This window comes from Lycorma delicatula, chromosome 7 (assembly GCF_047948215.1).
Source record: "Lycorma delicatula isolate Av1 chromosome 7, ASM4794821v1, whole genome shotgun sequence".
In the NCBI taxonomy this organism is placed as follows: domain Eukaryota; kingdom Metazoa; phylum Arthropoda; class Insecta; order Hemiptera; family Fulgoridae; genus Lycorma; species Lycorma delicatula.
The window spans coordinates 52,872,158-52,886,995 of NC_134461.1; the positions used below are offsets into that span (position 1 = coordinate 52,872,158).

Below are 14,838 nucleotides of genomic sequence, written 5' to 3' on the forward strand. Positions count from 1 at the left end.
TAATCACATTAAAATAAGTAATAATATAAATAGAGTTCATTTTGGTAAATAAGCATTCTTGAAAATATAAAATTACAAAGTCCTAAAACATAACTGCACATCAGGATATAATTTGCTTTAGGTTAATTTACGAGAAGTATTATGAATACAGTTCATGAGTAGAAAAGGATTAATCTTGGCGATTAACAAGTTACAAGATTAAATTATAGAGTTAATTACCATAACAACAAATTGCAGTAATAGAGCACGTAAAATAGGTAAGCCACCTATCATGATTGCACTTAAGTGAATGAATGGTTTTTTAAATTAAACTTGAAATCGAAAGGCATAAGGTATGATGAACTGAATGTTCCACAAATTTTAATAATAAAATAACTGTTGAACCTAATAAATAATGAAAATTGAACTTGCCTGTAGCACACAAATATTAGCAAGAGACGAACTCGTGAATGAAGGTAAATGAATACAGTAATCCTGGGCGTAGTCCGCACTGGTGTATCAGGAATACAGGGGTGAGACGTGGTTTAGAGGTAGAATAATATGTAGCATCTCAGATATGTAGCAACGAGTTTGGAGAGATTCTGCATCGATGAAAATGTAATCAGCAGCTCGAGAAGATTCGGCGCCGATAGAATTGGCAGTTTGTAGTGATTGAAGCACTTTCAACATAGACGTAATATACAGAATTTGAAGAATAACTTAACAAAGAAACGAGACAAAACAAAAGATAGAGATCGGTGAAATAATGAACCACTGATGGGTAGAACTAGAGATAATTTCGACAGAGGAATACCACAGCGTATGAGAGTATGAATGCGATGATAGTATTAACATTATACGAGAGAGAGAGAGAGAGAGAGAGAGAACATCGAAGCCTGGTCCTTCACTGGAGGACCAGGATCCGCACAACGTGAAAGTCAGGACTAGAATGACCAAAGCTGGCGTGGTGAGAGGTGGGGGAAACAAAGAAGGCAATAGACCGAAGAGAGTGTGTGTGTTGACAACAAGAGTTAGTGTGAATTCATTGGAATAAAAACAACCTTACGCGTTGGCGTAAACATTATGTTTAGTTTTTATGTTCACATTTTCTTATATATCATTATCATCATCTTCATTGGGTGGTTGGTACCCTGAGGCAAGAAGCGTCATGTCATTTTCTTATCCTTTATCCATTTTTTCTTTTTAATTTGGGTTTTTTGAGTGTAGAATAACCCTCTCTAGATTCATAATGAAGGTGGTAGGATGTGTAGAGTCGGTTTCATCCTCTGTGATATGATAGAAAGCTGCCTATAGACATGATTAGGGTCTTCTGACTGGTGGCTGCACAATAATTCAACTGCTGACTGAAGTCTCTATTGCGTACACCTTGATCTCCTAATCCTTCTTAAGCTAAATTACTTATAGATGGAGCTATGAAAAATGAAAAGTAAGAGATATTTCCAGAAACATTTGCATGTTTTCTAGGGTGTATGTTAGTCATATTTTGGTAGTCTGTAGGAGGTTTTTCCTTTAATTTTTTCAGTGACATAATTTTAGAACCAATATGATGTGTAATTTACTAATCTTCAAACTCATTGGCAAATTCGTTTGCAATTTCTTGTAGGAAGTATTTATTATAATGTTTTAACAGAAATGTTTCTTTGTAATTTTGTTGCATCTGTTTTATTTCAACATAAGTTGTTTACTTATAAGTTCAGTAGTGTTTGTGTATATTATTTTTAATGTAGAATCAAAATTATATTTTAATATTATACTCTCTAGTGAGATGAAGTTATACATATTGTGTAAATTTATGTATTTTATTTAATGGTTTTTTTTTGCTTATATTAAAATAATTTGGCATGGCTGTGCATGTTACTATTATTGTTCTTCCTTTTTATATTTGATGAAGTTTATAGTACCCATATTTTCCATTATATTTTTAATGAAATAATAGATTATTTAAATACAAATATTGATAATTATGGCAAATATCTGTTGTGCTAACATTCCATCTGATGTTTCAATACATTATGTATTATGGCTCATTGATTTGAATAACAACTATTGCTATCTTAGTTGCTGCTGCTTAATTTTTTTAAATCATGTTTTACTTAAAACACAGCTTCTACTCAACTGGGAATTAAAATAAGTGTTAAATTTAATTTTAATCTCCCATTACTTTACCAAGTACCAATACCACCTACAAGAGAAAAATTGTCATTCTGAAAATATTTCTTTAATTTTTATTTACGTTGATTATTTTCCCCTAAAGTCTTTGCTGAAATGCAAGTAATTGCAGTAAATCATATAAAATGTTTACCACCAAAGGGCTATAGGGCCTCTTATTTGAAATTTACAAAATGTTAGTATCTTTGCTCCTTAATTTTTATATTGTGATATATTTTTTTTAATTAAAATAAATTTTTAGTGAGTTTATTGTAAAAATAATTTTGTAGAGAAAAAGGTGGAATCAAATTCCAAATTAAAAATTTTTTTATAGAAAGTTATTTCATTTTTTTTTCGTTGAAATTAATAAAAAGAGAGAAAAACAGAGCAATAAAAAAGGACTTATTCGGACATTTTGTGTAACTGTTCCCTTAAATTTTAATACTGTTTATACCATCTTTAATATTATCTTTATCTTAAAAATTTTAATTGTTAATTTCACATTGCAATACAATGTAATAATTACAAATATGACATGATTATTCGAAGTTGTATTTAATTTCTATAAAGTTGATAATTGTTCATAACTGTTGTCTGCTCTTGATGCTCATCAACTATGTCAACTAGTTCATATCTGAGGCTGATTCCACTTAAACTGGTTCAGCTCTTAATTCTCTGATAGTGCTACATCTTATTAAATTTTTTATGTCAAATTACTTCTAAGAGGTTGGATTGAGTGAGTCCATTTCCAGTTATGCAGTTTAAGGTCTCCTTGTTCATGTTTGTTAACTGTTTTCTTCAGTGTTTTATAATATAAAATCTTTGTTACAAAATTTAATTAATTTATTTTTTACCTACATTTCAAAACAGCTGCTAGAATTCTATACGCGGTTATACTTTTTCCAGTCTCATTTCAGTTAACTTTATTTAGTTAATATTAATTTACCGTTGAAAATCAACTTTTCTTTATTATGAGCATGCTGCTTTAGATTTTTGTATGCTATAATATAATATCAATTACTGTATTACCAGAATGAGAGATAATTTTGATGATTGTAGGTTTAGGTGTGTATTATCAAATTTGATTGTTTAATTTTCATTATTTATTGTACCTCATTATCTTCAAGTGCCATGCCATGTTATTAAATGTAATGCAGTGAATTTTAGTATATTTTATCAATGTAAGCTTGCATGATTCATGCATCTTGCTTTACAGGGACAAGGAATGACAAGCACTATGCAGTTCCCAACTGTTCAGACAATGGTAAGTAATACACCATTAAAATGTGATGTTTCCTAAATGTTAATGGTTTGCATTTATTGGTGATTGGTATTAATTATACTTTTTATTTTTTTGTTTATTAATTAATTTTTTTCATTGAAGGTATTGAATCTGATTTGAAAAAAAATCTCTAGTAAATAACTGAAAATAACAACTGTTCTTATTTAGGTTTTATATTAATATGAAAAAGGTGTGTTAATATTCTACATTAAAATCTATTAATTATATTAATAAGCCTTTATTAATTTTTATTTATATCCAGAAATGGTATGATTTAACATGATTTATTAACATTTTATTAATTTTCTTTTTACTTCATTCTTTCTGTTATTTTTTGGCTGCTGTTGTTGTGAAGTTTATCCATAATTAGTAATTTCAATTTATGTATTCCTTCCACAATGTTTTTAATATTATGCCTACAGAATTTGTTTAAAATTAATTTTTCATTACATAAATATGCAAGACAGTCACTTTATTATTATTATTATTTCCTTTTTGTAATAAACATAGGTTAACATATCTAATACAAATACATGTATAAAGAAATTAATTTTATCTGTTTAAGTGTGGAAATGAATGGTTTTCCCTTTATATATATTAAACATACAATATTCATATTTTTCATCGATTTATATTAAAATGTATATGTTATTACAAAAATCGAGATTATTTCAATAGGTGTCCAGAGGCAGTTGTATTCATTATTTTTGTAACAAGGATACAGTTTATTATACCTATACTTCATCAGACAGGATGTGTTTTTAATTAGAACCTAATAACAGACAGGTGGTTGGTAAACAGTATTGAGGAGCCAGTAGTATTAAAATGCAATTTTTCACTTCAACCTGGTTTGTCACTATTACCCACATATTTACATTAAAAGGTAATCTTATCATATTTGTTTAGTTCTTTTTCATTTCAAACATTTCATAATGAGGTGGCTGTATTATTGTGTCATAATTTTTAGTTCATTTGATGTATATGCTTAACAATTGTTGACTACCTTATGGCTGTCTTAGTTTTACTATCAGCGGCCTGAAAATTTTTAAATAAATCTTCTTAAACCTTTGCTGCAGATATCTTGACTACAATTTCTTCTTCTATTTGGTGGTATGCTCAGGGAAATTGATTGATCGTGTTTTTCATTTCTCATTACATGGCTCCAGTAGAACCAGTGATTTTCCCGAAAGATTCTCCTTGCTGATGATGATAAGTGCTACAGAATCAGTGCATTCCCAATATTTGGTAGTAATCTACAAACTCACTTATGGACTCTCGTAGCTACACAACAAGCCTAACAGCTGATGAGTTTATCAGATAAAGCTGAGCCTTCTATCTTCCTCTCAGTAACCAGTATGGCCACAGTTATTTCAACATTCTAATGATTTTGGTTCTGATGTAATTCATTGACTCAAGGTTTTTATATGTTTGTAATAATGCAGCATTGTTGACTAGATCTGTCCATGCCGATTTTCATACCTCCTCTATATTTCAGAATTTCTCTGAAGAACTTATACATGTAGTTTTATGAAAGGTATTGCATAACATGTTGACTTGCAAGTTGGGTCTGTCAGAACAGTTGGTAGGTCAGCTGAGTACTTCCATATGCCACATGATTGTGAATTATGGATGAAGTTGTTCTTTAGGAACCTGAACCTGTTATCAAGTTGGAATTGTTTGTCTTGTATTATAACTACTCTGATGGTTGATAATTCTTTCTTAATATCCATCATTTTCCTCAACCGTAATTTTCTTGTAGGTCTAAAACTGCAGATGATGCTGGAACTGGAAGAACTAGCTCATTTTTTGTGTGATCTTGTGAGAGGCTGTACGGATGATTCTGAAGACTTGTTCTCTATCCAAAATCTCACAGCTAGCCTAATGGCTGAAGTGCTCATAAAAGATAAAGATCCCCCCCTAAAATACAAGAAATTCTTGAATTGTCTGTGAGAGTTGACAATTCGATCTCTTAAAGCAGTACTGAAAACATTTAATTCATTGAATATGAATTCTTATATTAACATTTAAATCATTCAACTTAACACAGGATTAAATTGCTGGAGGGCTTAACAGTTTTAGTAATCTTCTATCTTATTTCCATTGAATACTCTAATTCTTGTTCACAATTTCTACCTACGGAAAATAAAAAAAAGGTTAATGTAAATATCGTGCTATCAGAAGAAATTACTGTTAGTTACTGTCCTCAAAATATATGAAGATAATGTATAAATTGATTTATTGTTTGGACATGTTTAGTTTCCTGTAATTCCCAGTTTTTTATTGCATAAAATTGTTTAATACTTCATCAATTTGTATCATTTTTTCAGAATGACTGTTCAAAAATAAATTATCTGCATTGAATTTATTATGCAGATTTTAAAGTAAAATAAAGAAAGAATATTTAGCCACATTATAGTTGAAAGAAGTATTTTGAAATTTATTTGCAAGAAATTTTGTAGTATTAGTTTTTAGCTGTTTACTTTTTACCTACTTCTCATAACTGTTATCTTATACAAAATGTCAGTTGTAAACTGTGTATTCAGATGAATTATTATATTTGTTAATGAATTTTATTAGCATGTAGGATAAAAAAACTTAAAAAAAGGTTTTACCACTTACAAAGAATTTTTTACAAACTTGACAAAAGATTTATTATAATATTGCTTTTTACTTGCTTGGAGTTTTTCTTAATTTAAATTCTTTGCTTTGCTGACAGTGGTAAATGGAAACTTAATTAGTGACTGCAGTAACTAATTATGTAGCTTTTTCTAGTATTTTTGAAATATTAAAAATGTATAGAATTGATCACTTTGATTGTGCTTAGTGCATGCCTGTATACTTTCTTCATACTGTAAAAGTTGTGTATTTTGTTAATAAACTACTACTTAAATTTCTGCTATAATGTAGATTTCTGACAATATTTCTTGATAATATTGTGGTTCTGTGCTGCATATGTATAAATAAATTAAAAGTAAGATTGTATTCAAAGTTACATAAACTTTTAATTATTTTTATAAATTTTGTAATTTAATGGATAACTACATTTAACATCCATAAACAATTTAACTTAGCTTTCTGATAAGCTATCATTTTCATTTAATTAATAAGTAACTTTATTCACAATCCCATATTTTTACTAATAATTTTGTTTAGCATTATCCATGGTCTTTTATAACTTCTGTAGGATTCATATATATAAGTACAGGAATAAGGATAGTCTTACCTTATTTTATTATTTCTATTTTCTTTATAATTTTTACAATAGTACTTTTGCGGATCCCGCATCATCAGTTGTATATAAAATTTGTATACAATTATATATTAAAGATATCCAAATTAGTACTGACATCAGAAATAGAATTTTTATTATTTACAAGGTGTGATCTGCAGCATTAGAAAAGCCCAATTTTTTATTTTTATAATACTCTTCATAAAATCTGGTTTAAACGATCTATTAGTTTTACCTATATAAATATCCTCATAATAAGTACATTTTATCTTATAAACACAAAATAAATTGTATAAATTAGTATTATTATTGTTTTTTTAAATATTTTATTATGTGGTTGTTAGTTGTATATACAGGTTTAAATTTATCACTGTCATAAACTTTGGATATATTTTTTGATGTCAGTACTAATTTAGAAATATTGTAAATTAAAAAAGGAAATAAAAATTTTGATATTTTACAAAAATATTATATAAATATAAGCAAAGATTCCATTTAATCAACCTACAGACAGATTTTGAAGGAGATACTCGTAAAAGCTGCAATAGGTAGCAGCACCTTCCTAGATAATACATGAAATTTTCATTTATTTAAATAGTACATATTAGTATTTGGTTAGCAATATACAGGTTACTATATGATTTTATTTGACTTATAACTTCATATGCCTTTACATATGTATAATTTTAACCTTTTAATATTTTGTGTTTAATGTGTAATTGAATACAAATTTTATATATGACTCATGATGTGGGATCCCACGAAAGACCTATCATAAAAATTATAAAGAAAATAAAATAAAAATAATAGAATAAGGTAGGAGTTTTCTTATTTCTGTACTTGGGTCGATTAAGTTGATTTATTTAATATATTTAAATTATTAATGCAGATGTGATATGGGTCTCTTGAAAGGATTGATTTTGGAAGAAAAAAATAAAAAAAAAATATATATATATATATATAAACAGATTACTTGTTGGTAGGTTTATGATATACAATAAAAACAATAAACAAAAAAGTAAAAGTAAAGTATAACACAAGCATTTATAACAATAAAAAACAACACATTTTTGCATACTTATCTTTGCTTCTAAAAGTAAATATAATCTCTATTTTGCTCTCTGAAAATCTTCCCCTGTAATTGTTTTGCCTTGTTCTCAGTTATGACTAGAAATAATTACTAATAAAAACCTTTTTTGTTAACTTGTTTCACAAAAAAAAAGTTTAGCATTTACAAATTGGCTCTGATAAGACTGATCAACAAATTTTTCCTCAAGTTATTTTTATTAATCCAAAACATTTCTCTATCAGCTGTTTTGCTACTTTCTTATTCTCTTCTTAGACCTGGTAGTTTTCTCATTTTTAGCCTCTGAGCTTTCACTGCAATTTTTTCAGTGTTTGTCTCAGTCAGACAATTACAGTTATGCAAAGCTCATATTTTCTCAACTTGTGTTCCGGTAACGTATAATAAACTACTTGTGCATAATTCTGAACAGAATTTAATGCAAATTCATGTTTTGAATCTTGTAAATTATAACTGGAGACATGCTAATCCAAAATTCAACCAGAAAAATCCAGGAATCATTGAAAGGATGCACAAGTGAAAACTAGTAACAGTTAATAGAAAGTTATTAAAATAAGTTACTACTCTTTATTAAAGGTAGTGATTTTTTTTCTTTTTGTAAACTTTATTCATTCGTGAAAAGAAATAATAAATTCAAAATATTTTTTTAAAGCAATAGTTTATTTCTACATTTAGTGAAAAGAAAATACTTCAAGGAGGCTTATCCCCTAGAACTACTATACTATAATAAATAACTATAATATAATAACTACCCATCTATAATAAAACCTGCCACTGGACATTTTATGAGCTCTGTGTGATAGAAAACATATCCTACTGTATATCACTGTAAAAAATTATGAAAATATTTGACAGCATTACTTAACGTTAATATTGTATTAATTAGAAATATTTTCAGTTAAAAATTGACTAATAGTATTTTTATTAATATATATTATAAATTTGATTCTGTCAATTAATAAATCATGTAATTATTAATAAATTGTCTATTTGTAAAAATACTTTCAATTTTTGGTGTTAACAAACATGTGTATGTTAAATATAGTTGCACACCATCAAACTGTTTGCCATAATACACTGATCTTAATACTTCATGAATTTCTCTTTGTTTATTATTTCAGTCATTGTAGTTTTTATTAATATATTTATTTAAAAAGGTAATCAATTTACGTGATTAAGATTATATCTGGTTTGATACTAAATAAAATTAATCAGATATAATTAAAATGTACTAAATTTCCTATTTTGGTTATGTTAAGATAAATAATTATTTTAGAAAAATTTCTTCTGTTTACCTTTCTTTACTATTTTCAAACTTTAATTATGTTTTGTTTATCATACATTTTTTTGCAAGTGAACATTTTATATTACTAATTTATATACATATATATGTATATATATATTTGACATAATAATACATATATATATCTCTTCATTACTTTTTGTTTAAAATTTCATCACTATCAGTACATAACTATATGACCAATTTACAGGTTTTTTTAAAGTTTTCATTTCTTTTGCTATTCTTAGCTTTTACTTAAGGTTTAGATTATGCTCATTTTATAAATAATACATTATGCTATCCGCATGAAATGAGTAATTATTTTCAGATCTTTCCCATGTAAAACTGTTTTACATATATATATATATATATATATATATATATATATATATATATGTATATATAAGTATAACAAAATAGTGTATTTTTTTGTGGTTTTTTAAAGAATAATATATGTCTAGGTTAGATTATTGGATTTTCGATTGAAAAATCAACATAATATTTGATAATTCTTTCTACAACAAATAAAGAATTATGGTGTAAACAAATTTCAAAATGGCAGCCATATCAATTATTTAATCCTTTACATCACTGTAATTGTTATTTTTTATCAAAGTACAATTATTAGCCAAAATTATGACATCATGTTAACTAGATTTATGTGCTGAAATTATGTTATTAATTTTTTACAATAATAATTTGATTGTTAATTGATTTTCAAAATATAAGATTTTAAAATAATTTTTTTTTTAGATTCATTCTGCTTAAAATGAATGTTAAAAATTTAGGTAATAAAATTTACTTTGCTTAAACTAAAAATTATTTTATTATATTAGTTTTGATAAAACTAACAATTATAAGAAACAAATAATTGATGTGGCAACCGTTTTGAAATTTGTGAACCTATTTACACGATAATTTTTTATTTGATGAAGCATGTGAATCATATATTATTATTACTCAATCTGATGTTGAATTATAAATAAAAAAAATAAAGTGTAACAAAAGGAAATTAAGGGGATCACCATTTTTTCGTAGTAAATCTTTGTTCATTTTGATACATAGAAGCCAATATTAAATATCTGTTACACTTAAACATGTAGTATAGAAAAATCACTAAAAAAAAAAAAAAAACATTTTTTAATGATTTTCTATTCTAACTCTGAACACAGTGTTAAAATCCTGTAATGAATTACTCCTCACACCTTGCGTTAGATCTGTTTAGGTATCTGTTTCACAAATGACTTAACACATGTAAACATATTTAAAAAAGAAAATTACAAAATAAAAATCTGTAACTGATACTCATTTGAACAGTCATCTGTGGATGTAAAAGAATTAAGAATATGAATAAATAAAACATTAAATTGCAAAAAAAGTCAAGTTAAAAGTATACTAAGTAGGGAAAGTATACTTTACTTATTAAGAAAATAAAGCTATAAAAGAATATTTATTTATAAAAGAATAGAACTAAAAATGGTCAATCTCCATGGTGGAGTGGTCGTGTCTCATCCAGAGGTCCCAGGTTCAAATCCTGGTCATGCATGACATTTTTCATACCCTACAAAATTCCATTTCCATATCCATACCAAAGCTTCAAGCTTATTTGGTGATATCATTAAGCCAAAAAAAGGTACAAGCTCAGCTATTGGCCATCCCAAGTTGAAATAAAACTTTTGCTTACAGAGCAGTCTACCTTTCAAACTCCCTACTTGATTGGTCACCATAGCCTTCTAATCCCCCATAAATAACTTTTTAGAATACTCCATTTTTGTATTTAATATGACAAAATTAACTTAAAACATTGTTAGTTCTAAGGAAATGGAGGAGAGGAAAGTGTTTTCAAGTTTATGGGGCAGGTTGTGTGGCCAGTCCAGGTTGAGAGTTTTAAATGTTATAGACTGTGTTGTAATCTAATCCTTTTTCTTTCGGTTTGGAATGTTTATTTGTAGGTTGTAATTTTTTAATTGCTCTATTTATAAAGTAAACAGTTTCTTTTAATGCTTTGTAAATGTATTTATCTGTAATTAATCCTTTTATCCACTGATGCTGGTTGTTTAAACTACTGAAATCCACATCTAGTTGTATAGATTTTAATTTTTCTTAATGGTTCTTGAATATTTCTCTTTCCTACTCTGTTTCAATTACCATTTATTGTAGCTCTTTTCTTGTATTTTATTTATAAAAATTATTAAAATTTATGTTTAAAAATGTATAAATTTTGAATATAATAAAACTTGGAACCACTGAGGTATTAATAACGTTTACTATCATCTTTTGCTTTCTTGCTTTCATTTTTACTAATGGTATGATGGTCTGTCTTTTTCTGTCTTTCTTCATTGCTTGGCTGGAACAGGGTATGGGTGGCATGAGGATGCCAACAGCAGGGCCAGGGGGTGTAATGGGTACTCCTGCCCCCGGAATGGGCAGTCCAAGACAAATGCCACCTCCAGGTGCTACCCCTCCACCACTTGACCCTTTTGGGGCTCTGTGAATGACAGGTATGACTATACTCTTCCTTTTTTCTATTTTATTATATATAAATTATATTTATAAATTTTTACTTATATAAAATATATAGCTGTTGTACATTTAAATTTAGATTTAATATCCAATAAAATATAATATGAGGATTATTTGAAAAGTTGTTGACAACAAAACACAAAATCTTTTATAAATTGTTTTCAACAGTCACTTTGTAGATCAATTTATTTAGTTTGATGACTTTCCAGCTTTTTAATATAACCAGTATAATGCTGTTTGTCAAACTCTGGCTAATAAATGGTTATCTCAGCTTTGACCTCTTCATTTGAAGTGAATCTTTATTCAGCGAGCCATTTATTCAGGTTGGAAAGAGGAAGAAATCACTGGGAGCTAAATCTGGCAAATACAGCACATGTGGAAGCACTTCGAAGCATAGGTTGTGCAGTTTTGCAGCAACAACCATTGATGAGTGTGCAGGCACATTATTGTGGTGAAAATGCACTTACTTTTGGCCAGATGTGAGACATTCAGCCTGAATAACACCCTTCACTCAGCCCAGTAGTGAAGCATAATACTCTTCAGTGATTGTCTTGCCTCTTTCCAGATAGCCTGTGAGCATCAACCACATCTTGAGGATCCCAAAAAACCAAAGCTATGACTTTTCCTGCAGATGGAAACATTTTTGCTTTCTTTGGCATGTTTTCTTCTGCTTTGACACCCATTGTTTGGACTGCTATTTGGTCTCTGGTGTGTAATGATGGATCCATGTTTCATCTGCTGTTATAAAATTTCAAAGAAAAATCAGCAGAATGACATTTATAAATAAGTCTGAACATCCTTGAGAAGCGTTCAGTCAGATGTGTTTTTGGTTGATTGCTAGCAAACCCTAGTACCTACCGAGTACAAAGCTTTTTCATACTGAAAAAAATTATGTTTAATGTAATGGTCATGTTCTGTATTGATGTTATTGATGAAAGCAAGCTTTCGTACCTTCAGTGAGCGATAATTTAGTACGGCATTGTCAATCTTTATAATTTAATCAGTCATAGCAGCTTTTGGGTGTCCCAAGCGTTCATCATCTTGAATGAATATACGACCATGTTTTAATTCATGTCATAGCCACTTGGTCATATTAGCGCAATCTCTGTGTAAAGCCAAGAAATATCCAAACAGTTCTTGTGTTATCAGTTAAGTATTGTAATTTCTAACAGTAGCAGTTCTAGCAATTCTGTCAGTAGCAATTAACCATGTTTATCATTAACTGGTTTTTACCTAGTTAGTTTTAAAGAACATTATTTTAAATAGAACTTACCAATTACTATTATAAATTATGGTTCATGATTTTCCAGTAAGATCTCTTATATTTGTTAAAGATATCCAACTTCAAGGAAAGTTCTTACATTGGGTTAGTTTTTACTTAATTGCTTCAAAACGCCTGTAGAAAGAATGATAAAAGGCACAGAGTAATTTATTAATTTATGGATTTCCAAGCCCCCAGCACTTGTGTACTGCTTTTAGATCAATAATTTAGAAAGTTTAACCTGATCATACCTAAATAACACATACACAACCATAATACATTAATTTTGATTTTAATTTAGGTTAATTTAATAAATTAACTTCTTTTGTAGCTTGTATTTATTTATGTACCCTCTTCAAAATTCCTTCCAAATATAAATAATTATGTAAATCATTTTTTTTTCTCTCTGGTCACCATTAGAGACTGTTTTATTTTCTTGGCTGAATGGCTGAGAAAAATGAATGAATTTGCAAAGATAATCAAAAGCGTATCTACCTAAAACAAAGTTTTGTTAGAAATTATTCTCCTAAAGCAGCATTAGTTTCTTGTGGGTGAAGTGTCTTATTTACTGAGTCCTGAGATTTATTTTCAAAACCGTGTTTAAGTCTTATCATAGTCACCATATTAAGTCTTATCTTTATTGCAAGTTTTTTCTGTGAATGTTGTTTTACTACCAACTGTGCTGTGGAAGTCAAATGTTAACTCACAATATTAGACTACAATTCTCATACTCTGTGTAGTTGAACCCAAAATCTCAAAGAAAGTTAACAAAATGTATTATCTATATGTAATTTAACTAGAATTTAGTTCTGATGGAAGCTTCCCAATGGTATAAAAATGAACATTATACGTATAAAATATTATCTTTCTATTAAACTGAATCAAATATCAACTTTAACATCAGTTGTTTTTTTTCTGTTATATTGAAATTTTATCAGCTGTACTAGTAAACTTTTATAAGTGACTGTAAATAACTGAAAATCATAACATTAACATATTAAAGGGACAGCTATACTTGTAGGTTACTATGCAATGGCAGAATAATATATGAACAATAATCCATATCTCTTACTTTTCCTTGATTAAAGATCTTGTTCTACCCAGTTACCATTGATCGTACAAGTGCTTTCACCTATATTCTCATACAAGCATCATTAATATTTATTAATATCTAACGAAAACAAGCAAAATTAATGTAGCCCCTCTTTGGTAAAATACCATTCCTGATATAAGCAAGAAGCAATGGAATGAGATAGATAGTATTCTTCCTCAATCAGCAACAAGTCCTAACCCTTTCTATAGGACATGTGAATCAACCATTGTTGTATCCCTCTAAATGCACTATATAACTGTATTACGCAGCTGCACTGGTGTAAAACATTGCGTGCAACATATTTCTGTTATCTAACATTTTTTGGGTGACTGGAAGTTGCCAGCCCTACCATAGTGCCCTCACCTCTGCCTAGTCACCTGCCCTCTGCCTAATCACCATGAAAGGCGTAACAGATTTGTTGAGAGCAACTAACTCCAATAATGGATTCCTATACATGGCACAAAATCCCATTTTTGACACAGTGAAAAAATTTCACCAAATATATTCAAATCCCGTAGTTCTTACTCTGGCTTTACTTGGCTGCCAAATCTAAATTCACCTAGTATTGTTGCACACCTATTAGATATTAAGGCATGTATACTACATAATATATGTACAATGCAAAATTGCATGAACATTTCCAGCCCAGGAAATTAAAAAATTTCAAACTTTCAATCAAATATCATGTATCAAGTCATGATGTAATTATTTTTTGCTAATGTTGTAAAAACTTATTAAATTTAACATCTTTTATCATGAATATATCTTTCTCAATTGCTGATAGTGTGTAAATCGCAGTTTCAGATTGGGTCTTAAATGATTTTTCTAAACTTTATTTACCTTAGTACCTAAGTAATTCTCTGTTTAAAAAAAAAAACAAATTTTACACAATAAAATTTGGCTACAACTATTAAACATTGCTACAATAGTACAGAC

At 28.4% G+C, this 14,838-nt stretch overlaps 1 protein-coding gene across 11 annotated transcripts in view; it reads left to right on the forward strand.

Annotated features, from left to right (window-relative positions):
* Window positions 1-14,838, forward strand: part of lap (phosphatidylinositol-binding clathrin assembly protein lap) — a 333,775-nt gene that overhangs the window by 300,327 nt on the left and 18,610 nt on the right. For 6 of the 11 annotated variants that reach the window (XM_075371943.1, XM_075371942.1, XM_075371944.1 and 3 more), the window contains 2 exons: window positions 3,365-3,412; window positions 11,382-11,526. The exons of 2 other annotated variants lie outside the window; for them this stretch is intronic. In XM_075371943.1, the coding sequence (XP_075228058.1) occupies window positions 3,365-3,412; window positions 11,382-11,519 (186 nt within the window). In that variant the 3' untranslated portion in view covers window positions 11,520-11,526. The remainder of the gene's footprint in view (window positions 1-3,364; window positions 3,413-11,381; window positions 11,527-14,838) is intronic. 3 more of the 11 variants (XM_075371949.1, XM_075371950.1, XM_075371946.1) reach the window with 2 other exon arrangements.